Below are 21,968 nucleotides of genomic sequence, written 5' to 3' on the forward strand. Positions count from 1 at the left end.
ACCTCCAGCATATCTATTCCCCAAGAGCTCCCACCAGAGGCATAAAATTTCTAGATCCCCAAGATGAATATCTTGCCATGATCACCATAATCTCCAGAAATAAGAACCATTTAAGTGGGTGTGAGAATAACAGGGGGCTTGGTACCAAGTTTCATTCATACCAAATAGCTTTTAAAGAGTCAAGAGGACTTTTGAATTGAATTTCTAAATTTTTATGAATAAACCTGCAATCATGTCAGAGTAAGTAATAACTCATTTCATAATAAACTATTTCACTCTTCTCTGTGAGTAGAAAGTGAGTTTGGCACAATGTTTATTTACTGATTTGACAGATGGAACACTGGGCTAAACATAGATGCAAATACAAATATGAGTAAAACATGAGACCCCCACCTAAAACTTACTATATTGTTGGATGGAAAAGAAATAGACATTTTGAGATAAATCAGAGGGAACCAAGAAAGGATTAAATTGTAAGCTTCCTTGAATGTTATCTCTAATTTGCCTTAAATTTTCATTTATTAGTTTATAGTATATTATACTTATATGAATTCTGTCATTTAGTCAATTACGTTAGAATCAGAGAATCCCTGAGCTAGAAATATTCTGCAGGTTTCCTCCCTACTCTGTCCACTCTTTGAGTTCTATTTATCTTTCTGATTAATTTTGAGAATTTTTCAAAGGATGTGATTAGTGAGTAAGAATAAAAAGGATAAACGGTCTTTTACTCTGGGTATCACTGCACTCCCAGGATGGTCATCCATCAATGCAGAAAAAGTAAATTATCTTTGCTGTACCCCACAAAAAACTGTGACATTGCAAATCAGTTATACATCAACCATAACAAATTTGGAATCATCCAAATGGACTCTGCTTCCCAGGGCAGAGGCCTACTTGTCCTACTTCATTTCTAATCCCAGCTCCTTGATGAAATAGTTATTCAGCATATCCACCAGCTGCTTCTGCAGGGTCTTACTGCCCATGACTAGCATGGTCAGCTGCTCAACACTTGTCCAGGACAGGTTCCTAAGGATGGCAATGGTATTGATAAAGAGCCTCTTCTGTTTGTCAGCTGGTAGCTCCATTATGATCTGAGGAACTGGCTTAAACTTTCCACTCATCATCCATGAACCTAACAGACCCCCGACGGCTCCTCCGATGGCTATTCCTGGTGGACCGCCCACCAAACCACCCACAGCGGCCACAGTCCCAGTAACTAGGCCACCCAACAAGGAGTACTTGAAGGCCACCTTTATCTTCCTCTTCTCAGAGACAGAGCACAGCAGCCTCATGATGTCCTTCACTGCATCATCAATGTTAGGCGTGTAGGCCCCATCCTCTCGGGATCCTCTGGGGGTCCTCTGGGGTTTTACGGTCTTCAAACTCCTTGGAAGGACTTTATTTTTCACAGGAACCTGGGCTTCAGATCGAGAGTGGTCACTGATGTTCTTCACTCTGTTCTGTGAGAGGGCAGTGAAGCTCTTTAATTTCCCTTGCTCAGACTGGACGTTCACCGGGACAACGAAGGACAGGAGACAATTACCTACAGTACCTGCTACCATTTGCATCCTTTATTCCCCCTTCTTATTATTCCCACCCTTCAATGCCTGCCTGATCCTCCTCATCCATTCCAACAAGCTGTATCCCTTCCTTCTTTGGAATTTTCCAGGTTATAAGGCAAGAAAAACTGTCCTATTCCTTTGTGATCATACCTGTTATCCATTCCAAAATATTTCAATGATTTCCCACCTCACTTGCCTATTTCCTATCCATACAAAGTTTGTCAGAGGTCAAAATTCACTGCAAATTGGAATTGACATAAAAATAGATACCTAATGAGAACTTACTGTATAGCACAGGGAACTTCTACTCAGTGCTTTGTGTTGAACTAAATGGGAAGAAAATCCAAAAAAAACAGGTGCTATATATGCACATATACCTGATTGACTTTGCTGTACAGCAGAAAGTAACACGACGTTGTAAAGACACTGTGTGTGTGTGTGTGTGTGTGTGTGTGTGTGTGTGTATACGGGCACGTACACATGTGCTTAGTCGTGTCTGACTCTTTGCAGCCCTATGGACTGTAGTCTGCCAGGCTCTTCTGTCCATGTGATTTTCCAGACAAGAATATTGGACTGTGTTTTCATTTCCTTCTCCAGGGGATCTTCCCAACCCAGGGATGGATCCTGGATTTCTTGTGTCTCCTGCTATGGCAGGCAGTTTCTTTACCACTGAGACACCTGGGAAGCCACCTGGGAAGACATTATATTCCAATAAAATATTTTAAAAAATTAAATACAATCACAAAGTATCCAAAGATGTACACCAGATTTCCAAAAAGAGTTTCTCAGACTTGAGAACCTAATGAAATGCTCACAGGGCTTCCTCCTTGAATATGTTACAAGGAAATCCTGGTTAGAAGATGCATCCTCTGTCCTGTTAGTTTCTTTTTTAATTTCCCAGTGGTTTATAGTAATAGCTCATGTTTTATAAAGACACTATGTTCAATATAGGTGGAATCAATTTAAGAAGGAGAAACATCAACAACCTCAGGTATGCAGATGATACCACTATAATGGCAGAAAGCAAAGAGGAACTAAAGAGCCTCTTGATGAGGGTGAAGGAGGAGAGTGAAAGAGCTGGCTTAAAACTCATATTAAAAAAACTAAGACCATGGCATCCGTCCGCATTACTTCATGGCAAATAGAAGGGAAAAAGGTGGAAGTAGTGACAGATTTCCTCTTCTTGGGCTCTAAAATCACTGTGGATGGTGACGCAGCAATGAAATCAGAAGACCTCTGCTTCTTGGCAGGAAAGCTACGACAACCTAGTGTGTTGAAAGGCAGAGACATTACTGGCTGACAAAGGTCCATATAGTCAAGATTCAAGTCTATGGTCTTCCCAGTGGTTACATTCGGTTGTGGGAGCTGGACTGTAAAGGAGGCAGAGCACCAAAGAATTGATGCCTTAGAACTCTGGTGCTGGAGAAGACTCCTGAGAGGACCTTGGAGAGCAAGGAGATCAAACCAGTCAGTCTTAAAGGAAAGTCAGCCCTGAATACTTGTTGGAAGGACTAATCCTGAAGTTTAAACTCCAGTATTTCAGTCATCTGATGTGAATAGCGGACTCATTGGAAAAGTCCCTGATGCTGGGAAAGATTGAGGGCAGAAGGAGAAGAGGGCATCAGAGGATGAGATGGCTGGATGGCATCACTGATGCAATGGACATGAACTTGGGCAAACTCCAGGAGATGGTGAGGGACAGAGAGGCCTGGTGTGCTGCAGTCCATGAGGTTGCATAGAGTCAGACATGACTTGGCAACTGAACAGCAACAAAAATGTTCAATATTTGGGCTTCCCAGGTGGTACTATGGTAAAGAATCTTTCTGCTGTAATACTAGAAACTATAAAACTCTTAGAGGAGAACATAGGCAGAACACTCGATGACATAAATCAAAGCAAGATCGTCTATGACCCACCTCCTAGAGTAATGGAAATAAAAACAAAAGTAAAGATGTGCGACCTGATTAAACGTAAAAGCTTTTGGACCGCAAAGGAAACTATAAGCAAGATGAAAAGACAACCCTTGGAATGGGAGAAAATAATAGCAAATGAAACAACTGACAAAGGATTGACTTCCAAAATATACAAGCAGCTCATACAACTCAATACCAGGAAAACAAACAACCCAATCAAAAAGTGGGAAAAAGACCTAGACAGACATTTCTCCAAAGAAGACATACAGATGGCTAATAACCATGGAAAGATGCTCAACATCACTCATTATTAGAGAAATGCAAATCAAAACCACAATGAGATATCACCTCACAGCAGTCAGAATGGCCATCATCAAAAAGTTTACAAACAATAAATGCTGGAGAGGGTGTGGAGAAAAGGGAATGCCCTTGCACTGTTGGTGGGAATGTAAATTGATACAGCCACTGTTGAAGATGGTATGGAGATTCCTTAAAAAACTAGGAATAAAACCACCATATGACCCAGCAATCCCACTCCTAGGCATATACCTTGAGGAAAATAAGATTGAAAAAGACACATGTATCTCACTGTCCATTGTTGCAGTATTTGCAATAGCTAGAACATGGAAGCAATCTAGATGCCTATCGACAGATGAATGGATAAAGAAGTTGTGGTACATATACACAATGGAATATTACTCAGCCATAAAAAGGAATGCATTTGAGTCAGTTCTGATGAGGTGGATGAACCTAGAACCTATTATACAGAGCGCAGTGAGTCAGAAAGAGAAAGATAAATATCGTATTCTAACACACATATACAGAATCTAGAAAAATGGTTCTGAAGAATTTATTTACAGGGCAGCAATGGAGAAACAGACATAGAGAATAGACTTATGGACATGGGGAGTGAGGAGGAGAGGGTGAGATGTATGGAAAGAGTAACATGGAAACTTACATTACCATATGTAAAATGGATAGTCAATGGGAATTTGCTGTATGGCTCAGGAAACTCAAACAGGGGCTCTGTATCAACCTAGAGCGGTGGGATGGGGAGGGAGATGGGAGGGAGTTTCAAAAGGGAGGGGCTATATGTATACCTATGGCTGATTCATGTTGAGGTTTGACAGAAAACAACAAAAGTCTGTAAAGCAATTATCCTTCAGTAAAAAAATAAATTAAAAAATAAAAGAATCCTTCTGCCAATGCAGGAGACTTAAGAGGCATGGCTTTGGTCCCTAGGTCAGGAAGATCCCCTGAAAGAGGGCATGGAAACACACTCCAGTATTCTTTCCTGGCAAATCCCATGGACAGGGGAGCCTAGTGGGCTACAGTCCATGGGGTCACAAGGAGTCAGATACGACTGAAGTGACTTAGCATGCTCATGTTCAATATCACTTGCTCCTCTGTATTTCCTGTGTTTTTAAATTTACCTGTTGCAGAAAATGATCTCTTCCTTTAATTAAATCAGGGTTCCACTTACAGAAAGTAGGAGGCATATCTTACTTCAAAATTTCGAATGTGGGAACTTTAATCCCTATCTTGTCACTGGAATACTTCAGAGGACCTCTTCCAGGCTTCATTCAAAAATATCTTCCTAATCTAGATGCAACAGACATTTCTTTCCTGAAGTCTCACTCTTCTGTGCTAAGCATTACCCTCATGCCAAGTTCCTTCCAAGTGTTTACATTCTTATGTCAGGTAACAGCTCAGGTCATAAAGAATATAGGATTACAGAGTTATGTGAACCTCTCTCTGGGGACTAAAAGGAGATTTAAGAGCCTTGGATCCCTAAACAGAATAAGGGAAAAGGGAATCAAAACAGTATTTCCATAGTTTGAAGTTTTGCCAGCCCTGCTGAGCACAAAGGCCACTCCCACTTCATACCAGGTACCCTATCAGAGGCCACGCAAGGTCTCAATACCAGAGAACTCAGGGGCCCAACAACCACGTTCTCTTCACAGAAGCTTACTCCACATTGTGTAGGTATCCATGCCTGTCTCCTCCACTTCCAGATGTCTTCCCGGCCGCCCCATCTCCCCAGCACTGTCCCTCATGCACCCCAAGAGCTCCGTCATGTCTCGGAGGTCCTCTCTCTTTCCCCTCCACAGTATCAAATCCCAACTTACATCAGGGGCCGCAGCCATGCACTCAAGAGAGTAGAAATGGGAGAGAGAGCAAAGGAGCTGGCCTCCCGTTTATAGAAGCAGCTAAAATCCTCTGCCTGTCTGCTGTGTGTGTGTCAGGCTTTCCTGGACCTTTTCTTCTTGCAAGTGCTGGAGAATTTACTGTCACTTTCTCTACAGTGGATTCTGTAAGCAGAAATGTCATCTAATCAAGCATGTCTCCTCTCAGCCAATCCATTGCCCTCCTTGTTCCTAAAGTGAGATGACCCTTTTGTGTTGGAAATTGTTCTGTGCTTAACCATCCACCACTCCCAATCCTGACTTCTATGTAGCTCTGGACCCTCAGTGGCTTGAAGACTTTGAACATTTGGTGGTCCTTTCCAGCTGTTATCAGCTGAAATCCTGATAACTTGGGCCTATTATTTAATCTCAATTATCTTCCTTTTTTACTGTATAAAATAGAAGTAGCAATCAATTTTCAGATGACTAAGATTAGAATTAATATATGAAAAGCAGTACAAATTTATATTCCTATCTGTCTTTACCTTGTGTAGAACCCTCAAAAAATCTCTTTTCTGATGTGAAATAAGGATAATAGTTATAGTTAATAAGCATAGTTAATAAGGATAAATGCATGAATGAATTATTAAACGAATGAATAAGGAAGTGAATAAAAAGTGAGAAATAACATTTACCAGGTACTTACTATATTTCAGAAGCTGCACAAGATATTATTAAATGGTAACTCATTAAAATTTAGCATTCTAATGAGGTAGGTATTAGTATTTTTGTTGATAAGCACACATCCTATTAGTAGTAGCTGGTAAGCAAGTGTTCAGATGTGAACCTTTATTTCTGCATTCCTTGTCTTCTCCTGTTGTGTCTCAGTGGAAAGAAAAATGAGGCATGTGTACACGTGTATGTTTTTTTATTACAGCACAGGTACAAGTTGAAAGAAGGAAAAGAGAGAAAGGAAAGTGGAGGATGCATGGAGCCTTAGGATGATTAAAGCAAGAAGCGTTTGGGAGGTCTCTGTGTGGGCAGGAGCATCCCTGGGTGGTGGGCCCTGCCCGGAAAAATCTGTAAGTCTCCACTGGGTGGTGGGGAACAAAGAGTCCATGAGTGCAGGACTCAGAGCCTGGAGGAAGACTGCACCCTGGTGCAAAGGTAGAGAAGAACTGCTCTCCCAAACCATGAGTGACAAAAGATAACACTGTGAGGCAATTCCACAGCGTAGTAGAGAAACTGCTGCTGGAGCTGGGCATCTCCAGCTTACACAGGATCTGGATTCCAAGAAATGGTGCCTCTTCAAGGAATGAGAATAACAGATCTGGACTTTGATCTCTCTTTCCCCTCCTCCCTTCTTATGTGAAATTACCTCCCAGCCCAAGTCCAGGAGAAGGGAGTTCTAAACGCCCCAATGTCGCTTGCTGACCACAGGTTCTTCCTGGGATCTGACTCTTCTTTATTTTTAACTACAGTGTCCATCTGACATTTTCCCATCAATGTCACAAGAAACTTTTTCAGAGGCAAAAAGATCTCTTTTCCTTTGCCCCTCTAACAAATCCGGAAAATCAGCCAAGGTCAAAGATCATGCTGTGGAGATCTTGGCAGATTTTAAAATAAATGCCTTGGATATTCACAGCCTCCCAGCTCGGCCCTAGCTGATGGGGTGGTCTAGGGCTCGTCACTGTCCCCTCTGGGACTCCCTGCAGCAGACGTCTCTTTCCCATCTCTTTCATAAATGCCCATGAAAGAGGTTGTAAAACTGCTTTGGGATCAGAAATATTGCTTCAGAAATGCCAAGCAAACTCAATCAAAATGCACCTGGGAATTCTTATATAATGATGGTTAGGGGAAAAGTCTCTGCAGCACTGTCCCTCAGGCACCCTGAGAGCTCCGTCATGTCTCGGAGGTCCTCTCTCTTTCCCCTCCACAGTATCAAATCCCAACTTATACCAGGGGAGGCAGCCATCTCTGTGATCAAGAGAGTAGATATGGGAGAGAGAGCAAAGGAGCTGGCCTCCTGTTTATAGAAGCAGCTAAGTTGGAATTCCCCTATCTGCCTGCTGTGTGTGTCAGGCTTTCCTGGACCCTTTGTTCTTGCAAGTGCTGGAGAATTTACTGTCACTTTCTCTACAGTGGATTCCGTAAGCAGAAATGTCATCTAATCAAGCATGTCTCCTCTCAGCCAATCCACTGACCTCCTTGTTCCTAAAGTGAGATGACCCTTTTGTGTTGGAAATTGTTGTGTGCTTAACCACATCCTTAACCACTCCCAATCCTGACTTCTATGTAGCCCTGGACCCTGAGTGTCTTGAAGACTTTGAACACTTGGTGGTCTTTTCCAGGTCTTTCCATCCTGGAGAACAGGGTTTACAGAAGTGTCCATGTAATGAATGGGAGCCGATAACTCATTTCAATATTTTGAAAACCTTAATCAGATGTCATGTTCTCCTCTCTGAAGCTCTCACTGGAGAGTGAATCATGTTGGATAACCTAATAGTTGTTTGAGTGTATTTTTGGGGGGAAGACATACATTCTGAAACACATGAGTGTGAAGGGGGAAGAATGCCGGATGGAATCGAGTGGAAACCTTGACCTGCCTTTTCTCCCTTCAGACAGCTCTCCAGGTCTTACTCTCCCTGTGTTTAGAAAACACGATTGTGAGCTTTGACTGAGGCATAGCAGTAAAGGGCTATCCCAAGTCCGCTGTCCGGTAGGATCTGGGGATTCTGAAACCTCACCAGTGGCTAGGCAGAAAAGCTCAGTTTGGGTTGAGGGTGATCTGGAAAGAGAAAGTCCTACGGCAGGACAGGGATGGAGGATGGGCCTGGAAAGAGTAAGGAAGACTGAACAAGGCAGCCTGTTTTCAAACTTTACTTGCACTCATTTAATTTCTTAAATCTCCACACCACTTCTGGAAAGAGAAGAGGAAGTATGGATGCTTAAAACGGCTAAAATGAAATCATGTCTTCTCAAGCCTTTCAGTCTTGCCCTTCTGGCTCCAGGGGCCTGTGCCATGTTGGTGCCTATGTCTGCATTCTCAGGGGAAGCAGGCAACCTTGGTCAGAATATCCAGGATGCTGAGCCCAGAAATGTCATTTACCAGGAATATTATCTGTGTGCCAATACCTCTGAGATCTCTACCCACAGCCCCCACCCTGAGCTGCAGATCAATGTATCTAGCCGCTTCCATGCATCATTCTGTGGACTTCCCTGTGCATCCTTGAACTTGCCTGGCTCTCTGCCACCTGGGCACTGAGCACCCCTTTCCCTCCAACTCCACCCTCAACACCTTGGATTTATTAGAATATGCAATGTAAGCAGCATCTCCTCTAGGAAGTCCTCTCTGACTCTCTTCCACCCTCTCCCGGGTTATATGCTCATCTCCTGTCCCTTTCCAGACCCTCTGCAAGCCTTCTAGAGCATGTTCTCCAGCGATAAGGTCATCTGCTTACTTGTTCTTTACCTTTAGTCAACAGTGGAAATCTTGAGGGTCATGACTGTGTCTGAATTACCCTATACGTTCAGCACTTCCCAGGCGTGTTGACGGACACAGGATGTACTTACTAACTGGGTACCAAATGCATGGATAAGTTAATAAATGAATGAATAACTGAGTAGAAAAGGAAACATTTCTTGAGTATTGATACCTCAAACTATAGGCGCGGCTATACTGTTGATAGTAGTTTGGTACTTGGATAAAAACAGACATATAGACCAGTGGAACAGAAACAAGAGGCCAAATGTAAGCCCGTGCATATGTGGTCAACGCCTATTTCACAAGGGAGCCAGGAATGCTCAATGGGGAGAAGATAGACCTTTTAATAAATAGTGTTGGGAAAACGGGATGTCTGCATGATGAAAAACTGAAACAGATCTCAGTCCCACTCCCCCTCACAATGTCGAATGGAGTAAAGATTAAAATGTAAGACGTTTAAGCATAGAGCTCCTAGAATGAAATACAGAGGAAAAGGTCCTTGATGGAGGGACAGAGGGTTTCAGGAAATGCGGAGGTGGATGTTCTAAAGGTACAAAGTCTCAGTTATGAAATGATAAGGTCTGGGAATCTAATGTTCAGTGTGTTGACCAGTGGTCCCCAACCCCAGGCAATGAACAGGAACCAAACCGTGGCCTGTTAGGAGATGGGTTGCCCAGAGAAAGTGAATGGCAGGAGAAATGAAAACCATCCCCACCTTTCCCAGCTCCCTGGCCGAGGTCCCTGGAAAAATTCTCTTCCACGAAACTAGTCCCTGGTGTCAAAAAGGTTGAGGAGTGCTGGTGTTGATCATAGTTAATATTATTGTATTGGATACTTAAAAGTTGCTATGAGAGTAGAATTTTAATTTCTCACCACCATCACAATACAAAATGTTGATTATGAGATGAAGAATGTGCTAACCTTGTGGTAAACACTTTGCCATGTATAGGTATATAAATCATAATATTATATGCTTTAAATTGACAAGCTGTTAAGTGAAAATCACTTCTCAATAAAGCTGCAAAAATATAAAAATGAAGTTAGTGGTCATGAATGCTATGTGAAACTTCTCAACACAACTATGGCCTTTTCTTCATCCACAATCAACTGAACAGATGCAGGGAAAGGCTAGGATTTTAGCTGGATTTCAACACAAACCTCGATAGAATGTGTGAAAAAAAACAGTAGTTATAATGACTGCCTAGGGAATCTAAACTGGAGAGAGAGATGTAAAGATATGAGGGAGATGAAGCACAGTGATAAATGTCTAGGTGCGTACTGAGGAAGAAACTGAAAGGAGATGGTATAGAAGTACATTCTCCGTGGATACTGAGTTCTCATGAATCACGGAGGTAGCTGTGGAGAGAGTGAGAGTGAGTCAGGAGAAAAGCCTTCAAGGGAAAAAGGGAGCCAAGGGGGTGAGTGCGGGGAGCGAGCTCCGCCCCTGGCAAAGGTCATGAGGAAGGAGGCTTGGCATACGCAAAGGCGGGATCAAGCCTCAGGAGTCTCCCTGGAAATTCTTGAGCAATCTACCCCCCAAACCAGAGTCTGCCTACTTTCTGCTTTATGCTTTCACCTACCCCTCTGACTTTACGGGGGGCTGTCCCCCACTACCTCTCTCTGAAAAAAGAGTTAGCTTACAGCTCCAGTTAATAATTCCTGGGTGTGACAGTGTTTCAACCTACAAACTCCCTTGGAAGTCCTCTAGCCTGTCTGAATAGGTTTTTCCGGCCACATGTGATTGCTCAGAGCCTCCAAACTGTGAGAGGCATGAGATGTTCTAAACTGTCTAAATACAGATTCCTTTGAGTAGTTAAAAGATTGATTAGAAATTGTATTGGTGAAGGGATTTTCACTTGTTGGGCCAATGTTTGCTGCTAAGTCTCCATATCCCTTACCTGCTGTGTCCCTGGCAGTGTATTGATTAATATAATTGGTGCAAATAGTAGCTTTAATGTTTGTAACCTGGGACCCTTGAGTTAATTCTTTTTCTTGTTATAGCCCACCACACCTTTGCCCTGTAGGAATGCAACTTTATCTAATGCTTTTGGAGGGTGGCGCTTGACTTATCACCTTTAGAGAAAAATAAGTTTTCTGAAGAAAGGGTCTTAAAGTGTTAACAAGCCTCCGGGCCAGAAGATGATGCAAATTACCTAAGCTTTTGCATATGATAAGTTTGCAGGAAGAAAGCCTGGCTTGCTGCATGACTCTACCCCTTCCCCCATTATCCTTTATGCATAACTTAAGGTATAAAAACTACTTTGGAAAATAAAGTGCGGGCCTTGTTCACCGAAACTTGGTCTCACCATGTCGTTCTTTCTCTTACCTTCTGGCTGAATTATTCAGCCTCTTTTCTCCACTGAATTTCCTCACTGAGCTATCCTTATTTCAGCCTCTTTTCTCCACTGAATTTCCTCACTGAGCTATCCTTATTCTATTACTCTTTATATCCTTAATTAACGTTTAATTAAGCAGTTGTTTCCTGATCCTCGCCGACGCCGTCCCCGCTTCGAATTCCCTGGATCCACCGGGGCTGGACCCCGGCAGGTGAGGTGGGGATGACAGCAGCTAGGAGGGTTAGGGGGCAAAGCTGCAGTCAAAACTGAGGATGATGTCATTTAATCTACAACATCTCCCACAGGGAAGGTTTTTTTTTTTTTTTTTTAAGATTTATTTAGTTTTGGCTGCCCTGGGTCTACGTTGCTGTGCACGGGCTTTCTCTTGTTGTGGTACACAGTTTTCTCATTGCTGTGGCTTCTCTTGTTGCTGAGCACGGGTTCTAGAGCACAGGCACAGTAGTTGTGGGCACTGGCTTTGTTGTTCAGAGGGAATGTGTGAACTTGCTAGATCAGGGATGGTACCTGTGTCTCCTGCATTGGCTGGTGGACTCTTAGCCACCAGACCAACAAAAATCCCCCATGGATGAGGGTTGCAACACATGCATTACAGATGATGACACCAAGCAGTATGAGGCTAAACAGCTGGCCAAGGTCTCTCAGCAGAGATTGAAATCTTAAGCCAGTTAAAAATTAAGAGTAGCAATGATGTGAGAAGGAATTGTTCTGCCTTTGGCTTCCACACACTGCCAGGGACAGTCTACCCAAAAGGGCCTTTCTCGCTAATGTTTTCCCTTCGCTACACTGGGGGAGCTCACTCTGAATATTCCATACAAAGGACTAATTAAGGGCAAGGGTTGTAGAGTCTCCAGAGCTCCATCTTCTCTCCTAAACACCAGGCGTAGTTGATTCCCTGGTTTCCTCTCCAGTAAGAGGCTCATCAACACCCTTTCTCATTCTCTACAACTGCTCTGCCCTTTATAACCAGGGAGGACGTTTTTGCTGCCACCACCAGCTCATCCTGATTTGCCATTGCCACAAGGGTCAGGCCCTTGCCTTGTCTACACCTTATTACAGGGTTCTCCAGGAACCCACATCCTCACCTCTGCTTTCCAGGACTTGGGGAGGATTTCAGTGCTTCCCAGGACTTAAGGAGCTTCATACTCCCAAGACATTCTATTCATTCTCCGGCTAAACAGCAGGAAGCATTCACCCCAGTTCTTCTGCCCTATGGTAATGGCTCTGATCGCAAGCACCCATTTCAGAAATCAACAGTCGTGTCACCTGGCCTTTCTTCCATCCCTGCCACGGCCACTTCAAACCTGGAGAATCCAGAGCAGGAGCAAGAAACCAACTTCTCACCTGGAAACTGAAGGTCTAAATATACTTGCCACAGAATAAGACACAAAGGCGGGCATAGTACACACCACACTTTAAAAAAAATGGTCCTACAGATGAGGAGCACATTCTGGAATACCAAATCATGTGTAGGGACACATTATAGAACACTATTTCAGAGTTGTGTTCCGGATCTTGAGAGTAATTTTGGCGTTCGTCTTTGTATATGTGTCTAAGTATGTCTGAGCTATGTGTTTGGAAATTCATGTGTACCTGCGGTAAAGATGTCTGTGCAGTTTTATCCTTCTGTGCCTGTTTTCAGAGTTTGGCATCTTTGGCTTGCCTGTCTGAACTATTGTGTGGGTATGAAATCACAGAATTAGATGATTTGAATTTTATAACTCTACATCTCTAGAACCAGTGGTCTATACACCTGAATGTTATCTCTTGTATTTATTTATCTCCAGTATGACTATAAAATTATTTAGACTTAAAGGTCAGTCTTTGCTTTGTCTTTGTCTTTTATCTTTCACTATCCCTAATATATTAGAGCCTGGTTCACGAAAAAAGGAAGGACCTTTCAATTAGTCAGATTTGTGTTGAAATCCTGATAAGCATTTACAAACCATGTGACCCTGGGCCTATTATTTAATCTCAATTACCTTCTTTTTTTGCTGTATAAAATAGAAGTAGTAACCAATTTTCAGATGACTAAGATTAGGATTAATATATGAAAAGTGATATAAATTTATACCTCAGTCTGCCTTTACCTTGCGTAGTACCCTCAAAAAATCTGTTTTCTGATGTGAAATAAGGATAATAGTTACCATGTATTAAAATCCTATTATGCTGTCAGGCTGCAGTGCTGGGGACCCTGGGTTCAGTCCTTGGGTCGGGAAGATCGCCTGGAGAAAGGAATGGCCCCCCAGTCCAGTATTCTCACCTGGACGACTGAATCGAGAGAGGAGTCTTCTGGGTAATACAGGGTTGCGTCATTAGTCTGACTCATGCTGTCTTTCCATGAGTTAGCGGAGGTCTTTGTAGTGGTTGCATAAGCATCCTATAACGGTCAGATATAAAAACATAAGAAATACATATGGCCAAATAATATTGAAAATAGGGTCACTATAATAAATGAATTAATACTATAAAATAAAAGTAAAAACACTATGAGAAGATATTTTCTAAACAGGGTTTCCTGCTCATTCCATATTCCAATTGGTCAGTGAAGGTCTCTGTAATGGGTCAGTTCAGTCGCTCAGTCGTGGCCGACTCTTTGCAACCCCATGAATCACAGCATGCCAGGCCTCCCTGTCCATCACCAAAACCAGAGTTTACCCACTCATGTCCATCGAGTTGGTGATGCCATCCAGCCATCTCATCCTCTGTCGTCCCCTTCTCCTGCCCCCAATCCCTCCCAGCATCAGGGTCTTTTCCAATGAGTCAACTCTTCCATGAGTTGGCCAAAGTACTGGAGTTTCAGCTTCAGCATCAGTCCTTCCAATGAACACCCAGGACTGATCTCCTTTAGGATGGACTGGTTGGATCTCCTTGTAGTCCAAGGGACTCTCAAGAGTCTTCTCCAACACCACAGTTCAAAAGCATCAATTCTTCGGTGCTGAGCACAAACCCCACTCCTACTTCCTACCAAGTACCCCTACCAGTGACCAGTGTAAGCTCTCGATGCAAGAGAACTCAGGAGCCAACAACCTGGTCCTCTTCATGGAAACTTTCTTCACATTGAGTAGGTCTCAATGCCCATCTCCTCCCCTTCCAGATGCATTTCCAGCATCCACCCTTCACCTCCTAGCACTGTCCTTCATCCATTCCTGAGACTCTCTCAAGTCTCAGAGGTCCTCTCACTTCCCCCAACCCGGTATCAAATCCCAACTCACAGGGGCGGTGCAGGTGGTGGCCATGTCTGCCATCAGAGGAGCAGAATCAAGAGACAGAGCAAAACACCTGGCCTCCAGTTTAAATAAGCTGGTTAGAAGGAAATGTCCTGCCCACCTGCTGTGTTTATCAAGCTTCCTTGTACTCTTGGCTCTTGCATGGTCTCCTGAATTTACTTTCACTATTGCTATTGGAGAGTCAATATTAACACTGGGAGGCAATTCCACAGCGCAGTAGAGAAACTGCCCCATGGGGCTGGGAATCTCCAGCTTACACAGGATCTGGATTCCGAGAAATGGTGTCTCTTCAAGGAATGAGAATAACGGATCTGGACTTTTATCTCTCTTTTCCCTCCTCCCTTCTTATGTGAAATTACCTTCCAGCCCAAGTCTGGGAGAAGGGGAGTTCTAAATGCCCCAATGGCGCTTGCCGACCACAGGTTCTTCCTGGGATCTGACTCTTCTTTGTTTTTAACAGTGTCCATCTGACATTTTTCCATCAATGTCACAAGAAACTTTTTCAGAGGCAAAAAGATCCCTTTTCCTTTGCCCGTCTAACAAATCCGGAGAATCAGCCAAGGTCAAAGATCATGCTGTGGAGATTTTGGCAGGTTTTAAAGCAAATGTCTCAGATATCAACAGCCTCCCAGCTCGGCCCTAGCTGATGGGGTGGTCTAGGGCTCGTCACTGTCCCCTCTGGGACTCCCTGCAGCAGACGTCTCTTTCCCATCTCTTTCATAAATGCCCATGAAAGAGGTTGTAAAACTGCTTTGGGATCAGAAATATTGCTTCAGAAATGCCAAGCAAACTCAATCAAAATGCACCTGGGAATTCTTATATAATGATGGTTAGGGGAAAAGTCTCTGCAGCACTGTCCCTCAGGCACCCCTGAGAGCTCCGTTATGTCTCGGAGGTCCTCTCTCTTTCCCCTCCACAGTATCAAATCCCACCTTACACTAGGGGAGGCAGCCATCTCTGTGATCAAGAGAGTAGATATGGGAGAGAGAGCAAAGGAGCTGGCCTCCCGTTTATAGAAGCAGCTAAGTTGGAAATCTCCTATCTGCCTGCTGTGTGTGTCAGGCTTTCCTGGACCCGTTGTTCTTGCAAGTGCTGGAGAATTTACTGTCACTTTCTCTACAGTGGATTCCGTAAGCAGAAATGTCATCTAATCAAGCATGTCTCCTCTCAGCCAATCCATTGTCCTCCTTGTTCCTAACATGAGAGACCCTTTTGTGTAGGAAATTGTTCTGTGCTTAACCACCCACCACTCCCAATCCTGACTTCTATGTAGCCCTGGGCCCTGAATGTCTTGAAGACTTTGAACACTTGGTGATTCTTTCCAGGTCTTTCCATCCTGGAGAACATGGTTTTACAGAAGTGTCGGTGTAATGAAAGGAATGGGAGCCAAGAACTCATTTCAATATTTTGAAAACCTTAATCAGATGTCATGTTCTCCTCTTTGAAGCTCTCACTAGAGAGTGAATCATGTTAGAAAACCTAATACTTATTTGAATGCATTTTGTTGGGGGACACATATATTCTGAAATACGTGGAATGAGTGTGAAGGGGGAAGAATGCTTGATGGAATTGAATGGAGATCTTAACCTTCCTTTTCTCTCTTCAGATAGATCTCCAGGGTCATACTGTCCTTGTGTTTAAAAAACAAGATTGTGACCTTTGGTTGAAGTACAGCCACAAAATGGTGCCCCGAGTGCACTGTCCAATAGGATCGAGGGATTCTGAAACCTCACCAGTGGCCAGGCAGAAAAGCTCAGATCAGATTGGGAGTGATCTGTAAAGAGTAAACCCTGCAGCAGGACAAGGATAGGGGATGGGCCAGGAAAGATTAAGGAAGACTGAACAGGGCAGCCTGGAGTAAAGTGTTTTCAACTGAGCCTTCCATTCAGTTCAGTCGCTCAGTTGTGTCTGAATCTTTGCGACCCCATGAATCACAACATGCCAGGCCTCCCTGTTCATCACCAACTTCTGGGGTTTACCCAAACTCATGTCCATTGAGTCGGTGATGCCATCCAGGCATCCCATCCTCTGTTGTCCCCTTCTCCTCCTACCCCCATTCCCTCCCAGCATAAGGGTCTTTTCCAATGAGTCAACTCTTCACATGAGGTGGCCAAAATATTGGAGTTTCAGCTTCAGGATTAGTCCTTCCAATGAACACCCAGGACTGATCTCCTTTAGAAAGGACTGGTTGGATGTCCTTGCAGTCCAAGGGACTCTCAAGAGCCTTCTCCAACACCACACTTCAAAAGCATCAATTCTTCAGTGCTCAGCTTTCTCCACAGTCCAGCTCTCACATCCATACATGACCACTGGAAAAACCATAGCCTTGACTAGACGGACCTTTGTTGGCAAAGTAATGTCTCTGCTTTTTAATATGCTGTCTAGATTGGTCATAACTTTCCTTCCAAGGAGTAAGCGTCTTTTAATTTCATGGCTGTAATCACCATCTGCAGTCATTTTTAAGCCCCCCCACCCAAATACAGTCTGACACTGTTTGCACTGTTTCCCCATGTATTTCAAACTTTACTTGCATCCACTTAATTTCTTAACTCTTCATGACACTTCTGGAAAGAGCAGAGGCAGTGTGGATGGTTGCTGCTGCTGCTAAGTCGCTTGAGTCGTGTCGGATTCTGTGCGACCCCATAGATGGAAGCCAATCAGGCTCCCCCGTCCCTGGGATTCTCTAGGCAAGAACACTGGTGTGGATTGCCATTTCCTTCTCCAATGCATGAAGGTGAAAAGTAAAATTGAAGTCGCTCAGTCTTGTCCGACTTTTAGCGACTCCATGGGCTGCAGCCTACCTGGCTCCTCTGTCCATGGGATTTTCCAGGCAGGAGTACTGGAGTGGGGTGCCATTGCTGCTTAAAAGTTAATCACATCTTCTCAGAGGCTTTCTGTCTTGCCCTTCTGGCTCCAGGGACCTATGCCATGTTGGTGCCTATGTCTTCATTCTCAGGGGAAGCAGGGAACCTTGGTCAGAATCTCCAGGATGCTGAGCCCAGAAATGTCATTTGACAGTGATGATATCTGTGTGCCAATATCCCTGAGATCTCTATCCACAGCCCCGCCATGAGCTGCAGATCTGTGGATCTAGCTGCTTCCATGCATGGTTCCATGACCTTCCCTGTGTGTCCTTGAACTTTCCTGACACTCTGCCACCTGGAAACCAAGCACACCTTTCCCAACGACTCTACCCTCAACACCTTGGATTTATTAGAATATGCAATGTGAGCAGCATCTCCTCCTGGAAGTCCTCCCTGACACTCCTCCACCCTCTCTTGGGTTATATCCTCATCTCTTGTCCTTTTCCAGCCCCTCTGCAATGCTCTCCAAGCCTGTTCTCCAGTGATAAGTTCATCTGCTTACTTGTCCTTTACATTTAGTCAACAATGGAAATCTTGAGGGTCATGACTGTGTCTGCATCACCCTATACCTTCAGCACTTTCTTGGCATGTTTTCGGGCACAGGATGTATTTACTAACTAGACTAGTTACCAAATGCATGAATGAATGAATTAATGAATGAATAATTGAGTAAAAATAGGAAGCAAAATTTCTTGAGTACTTCAGTTCAGTTCAGTTCAGTTCAGTCGCTCAGTCATGTCTGACCCTTCGTGACCCCATGGACTACAGTGTGCCAGGCTTCCCTGTCCATCACCAACTCTCGGAGCCTGCTCAAATTCATGTCCATCAAGTCGATGATGCCATCCAACCATCTCATCCTCTGTCATCCCCTTCTCCTCCTGCTTTCAATCTTTCCCAGCATCAGGGTCTTCTCCAATGAGTCAGTTCTTCGCATCAGGTGGCCAAAATATTGGAGTTTCAGCTTCAGCATCAGTCCTTCCAATGAATATTCAGGGATGATTTCCTTTAGGATGGACTGGTTGGATCTCCTTGCAGTCCAAGGGACTCTCAAGAGTCTTCTCCAACACCACACTTCAAAAGCATCAATTCTTCAACACTCAGCTTTCTTCACAGTCCAACTCTCACATCCATACAAGAACACTGGAAAAACCATAGCCTTGACTAGATGGACCTTTGTTGGCAAAGTAGTATCTCTGCTTTTGAATATGCTATCTAGGTTGGTCATAACTTTCCTTCCAAAGAGTAAACGTCTTTTAATTTCATGGCTGCAATCACCATCTGCAGTGATTTTGGAGCTCCCCAAAATAAAGTCTGACACTGTTTCCACTATTTGCCATGAAGTGATGGGACTGGATGCCAGGATCTTAGTTTTCTGAATGTTGAGCTTTAAGCCAACTTTTTCACTCACCTCTTTCACTTTCATCAATATATCAAACTATGAGACAAAGCTATCCTATTGAAAAAAGTTTGGTACTTGGATGAAAAACAGACATATAGACCAGTGGACCAGAACTGAGAGGTCAGATTTAAGCCCATGCTGCTGCTGCTGCTGCTGCTAAGTCGCTTCAGTCGTGTCCGACTCTGTGTGACCCCCTAGACAGCAGCCCATCAGGCTCCTCTGTCCCTGGGATTCTCTAGGCAAGATCACTGGAGTTGGTTGCCATTTCCTTCTCCATAAGCCCATGCAAATGGAGTTAACTCATATTTCCCAAGGGAGCCAAGAATGCTCAATGGGGAAAGATAGAATTTTTAGTAAATCTTGTTGGGAAAACTAGGTATCTGCATGCTGAAAAATGAAAAAGGATCTCTATCTCATTCCCATTCACAACAATTCACATGGAGTTGAGTAAAGATTCTCCTGTAATGCGTTTATGCATAGAGCTCTTAGAATGAAACATGGGCAAAAAGTCCCTTGACATGGGTGCAGGCACGAGTCTTGGTACTGTGCTTCAAGTTCAATCAATAAAACCCATTTTCAACAAGCCACAATCAGTTTCTTAGGCGTTACAGCTCTCCGAGTCTGAAACGCCTGTCTCACCTGGGCCACTGAGCTGGACCTTCGTACCTGGAGGTCGTGCCTCTGCTCCTCATCACCAGGCTCCACCAAAACCAAGGGCAGCTGCTCATCAGTGGGCTTCACCACCTTCAGGGTGAAGTGGATCGTTGTCTCCTTGTCGATGCCATAAGATGACAGAGTTCTCTGGGACTTCAGGGTCTTTGAGCCCAGCTGGAGGACCTGGTCCTGCATGGGAACCTTGGTCTTATGCCACACTTGTTCAGTGATCTCCTTTGCTCTTTGTCTCAAGTTGACTTTGAAGGTCATGCATCCCACTGTCTCACAAAGGACATTCACCTAGACAGCAAAGGCCAGGAGACTGGTACTTAGAATGCCTGCCCCCTTTTACATCCTTTGTGCCACTGCCTTAATTGCTCCCACCTTTCACTGCCAGTCTGGTTCTCCACTTTCTTTACAACAATCTCTGTCCCTTCCATCTGTGGTGCTGCTTTTTCTGAATTTTCAAAGTTATAATGTCAGAAAAGCGGTGATATTCCTTTATTACCATATCTCTTACCCATCTTAAAATGTTATTAATGATTTCCTACCTTATTTCCCTGTTTCTTGTTTAGATAAACTTTGTCAACTGTCAAAAGTATATACAGCTACCAAGCATCCAAAGATGTTCTTGACATTCCAAACAACTCCCAAAGAGAGTTTCCAGCACTTGACAGCCTAGTGTAATACTGATAGGGCTGTCTTCCATGATTATGTGAGGAGGCGATCCTGGTTAGGACACATATTCTCTGTGCTGTAAGTTTCCTTTTAATGTCCCACTGCTATCCTACATGTTCTGGTGATGGTATGTTCAATATCTCTCATTCACCTTTATTTTCTATGTTTTTTTTTAAATTTTAAATTTATTTATTTTAATTGGAGGCTAATTACTTTACAATATTGTACTGGTTTTGCCATACATCAACATGAATCCACCATGGGTGCACACGTGTTCCCCATCCTGAACCCCCCATCCCACCTCCCTCCCCATACCATCCCTCTGGGTCATCCCAGTGCACCAGCCCCAAGCATCCTGTATCCTGCATCGAACCTGGAGTGGCAATTCATTTCTTATATGATATTATACATGTTTCAATGCCATTCTCCCAAATCACCCCACCCTCTCCCTCTCCCACAGAGTCCAAAAGACTGTTCTATACATCAGTGTCTCTTTTGCTGTCTCGTATACAGGGTTATTGTTACCATCTTTCTAAATTCCATATATATATATGCGTAAGTATACTGTATTGGTATTTTTATTTCTGGCTTAGTTTACTGTGTATAATAGGCTCCAGTTTCATCCACCTCATTAGAACTTGTTCAAATGTATTCTTTTTAACATTTCCTATGTTTTAATATCAGAGAAGGCAATGGCACCCCACTCCAGTACTCTTGCCTGGAAAATCCATGGACAGAGGAGCCTGGTGGGCTGCAATCCACGGGGTTGCTAAGAGTTGGACATGACTGAACGACTTCACTTTCACTTTTCTCTTTCATGCATTGGAGAAGGAAATGGAAATCCACTCCAGTATTCTTGCCTGGAGAATCCCAGGGACGGTGGAGCCTGGTGGGCTGCCGTCTATGGGGTCGCACAGAGTCGGACACGACTGAAGCGACTTAACATGTTTTAATATCACCTAGTATAGAATATAGTCTCCTCCTAGTCAAATAAAGGTTCCACTCACAGAAAGTAGGGAGTATATCTAAGTCTTACTTCAATATTCTGAACATAGGGATGCTCACTCCTGTGTTGCATGAATATGGACAATTATATGCCAACAAATTTATAACTTAGTAGAAATGGATAAATTGCTAGCAATATAATATAACCTACCATGTCTGAAATCATGATGAATTGGAAAATCTGAGCAGACCAATAACAAGGAAGGCAATTGAATCAGTAATCAAAAGCCTCCCAATAAGGAAAAGCTCGGGACTACATTGTTTTGAAATGAATGCCACCAAAATTTTAAAGACGAATTAAAACCAATTCTTCTCAAAACCTTCCCTCAAATTGAAGAGGGCAGAACACTTCTAAACTCTTTTTATGAGGCAGCAGTACCTTGATGGTGGGCCTTAGGAAGCATCACTATGAACAAAGCTAGTGGAGGTGATGGAATTCCAGTTGAGCTTTTTCAAATCCTAAAAGATGACATTGTGAATGTGCTGCACTCAATATGCCAGCAAATTTGGAAAACACAGCAGTGGCCACAAAACTGGAAAAGGTCAGTTTGCATTCCAATCCCAAAGAAAAGCAATGCCAGAGAATGTTCAAACTACTGCACAATTGCACTCATGTCACACAGTAACAAAGTAAGGTAAAATCCTCCAAGCCAGGCTTCAACAGTACATGAACTGTGAACTTCCAGATGTTCAAGCTGG

General features: G+C 43.6%; 1 protein-coding gene across 4 annotated transcripts in view; it reads right to left on the reverse strand.

Annotated features, from left to right (window-relative positions):
• Window positions 1–296: 296 nt before the first annotated feature.
• The window catches only part of LOC109577367 (protein C19orf12 homolog), a 34,044-nt gene continuing 12,372 nt past the window's right edge, over window positions 297–21,968 (reverse strand). The window contains exons 2-4 of one of the 4 annotated variants that reach the window (XM_070778276.1): window positions 19,572–19,886; window positions 13,703–13,819; window positions 297–1,415 (exon numbers count right to left, since the gene is read on the reverse strand). In XM_070778276.1, the coding sequence (XP_070634377.1) occupies window positions 900–1,415; window positions 13,703–13,819; window positions 19,572–19,856 (918 nt within the window). In that variant the 5' untranslated portion in view covers window positions 19,857–19,886 and the 3' untranslated portion in view covers window positions 297–899. Of the gene's footprint in view, window positions 1,461–13,702; window positions 13,820–14,654; window positions 14,725–19,571; window positions 19,887–21,968 lie in introns of those variants that run through there. The other 3 variants (XM_070778274.1, XM_070778275.1, XM_070778277.1) reach the window with 3 other exon arrangements.

This window comes from Bos indicus, chromosome 23 (assembly GCF_029378745.1).
Source record: "Bos indicus isolate NIAB-ARS_2022 breed Sahiwal x Tharparkar chromosome 23, NIAB-ARS_B.indTharparkar_mat_pri_1.0, whole genome shotgun sequence".
Taxonomy (NCBI): domain Eukaryota; kingdom Metazoa; phylum Chordata; class Mammalia; order Artiodactyla; family Bovidae; genus Bos; species Bos indicus.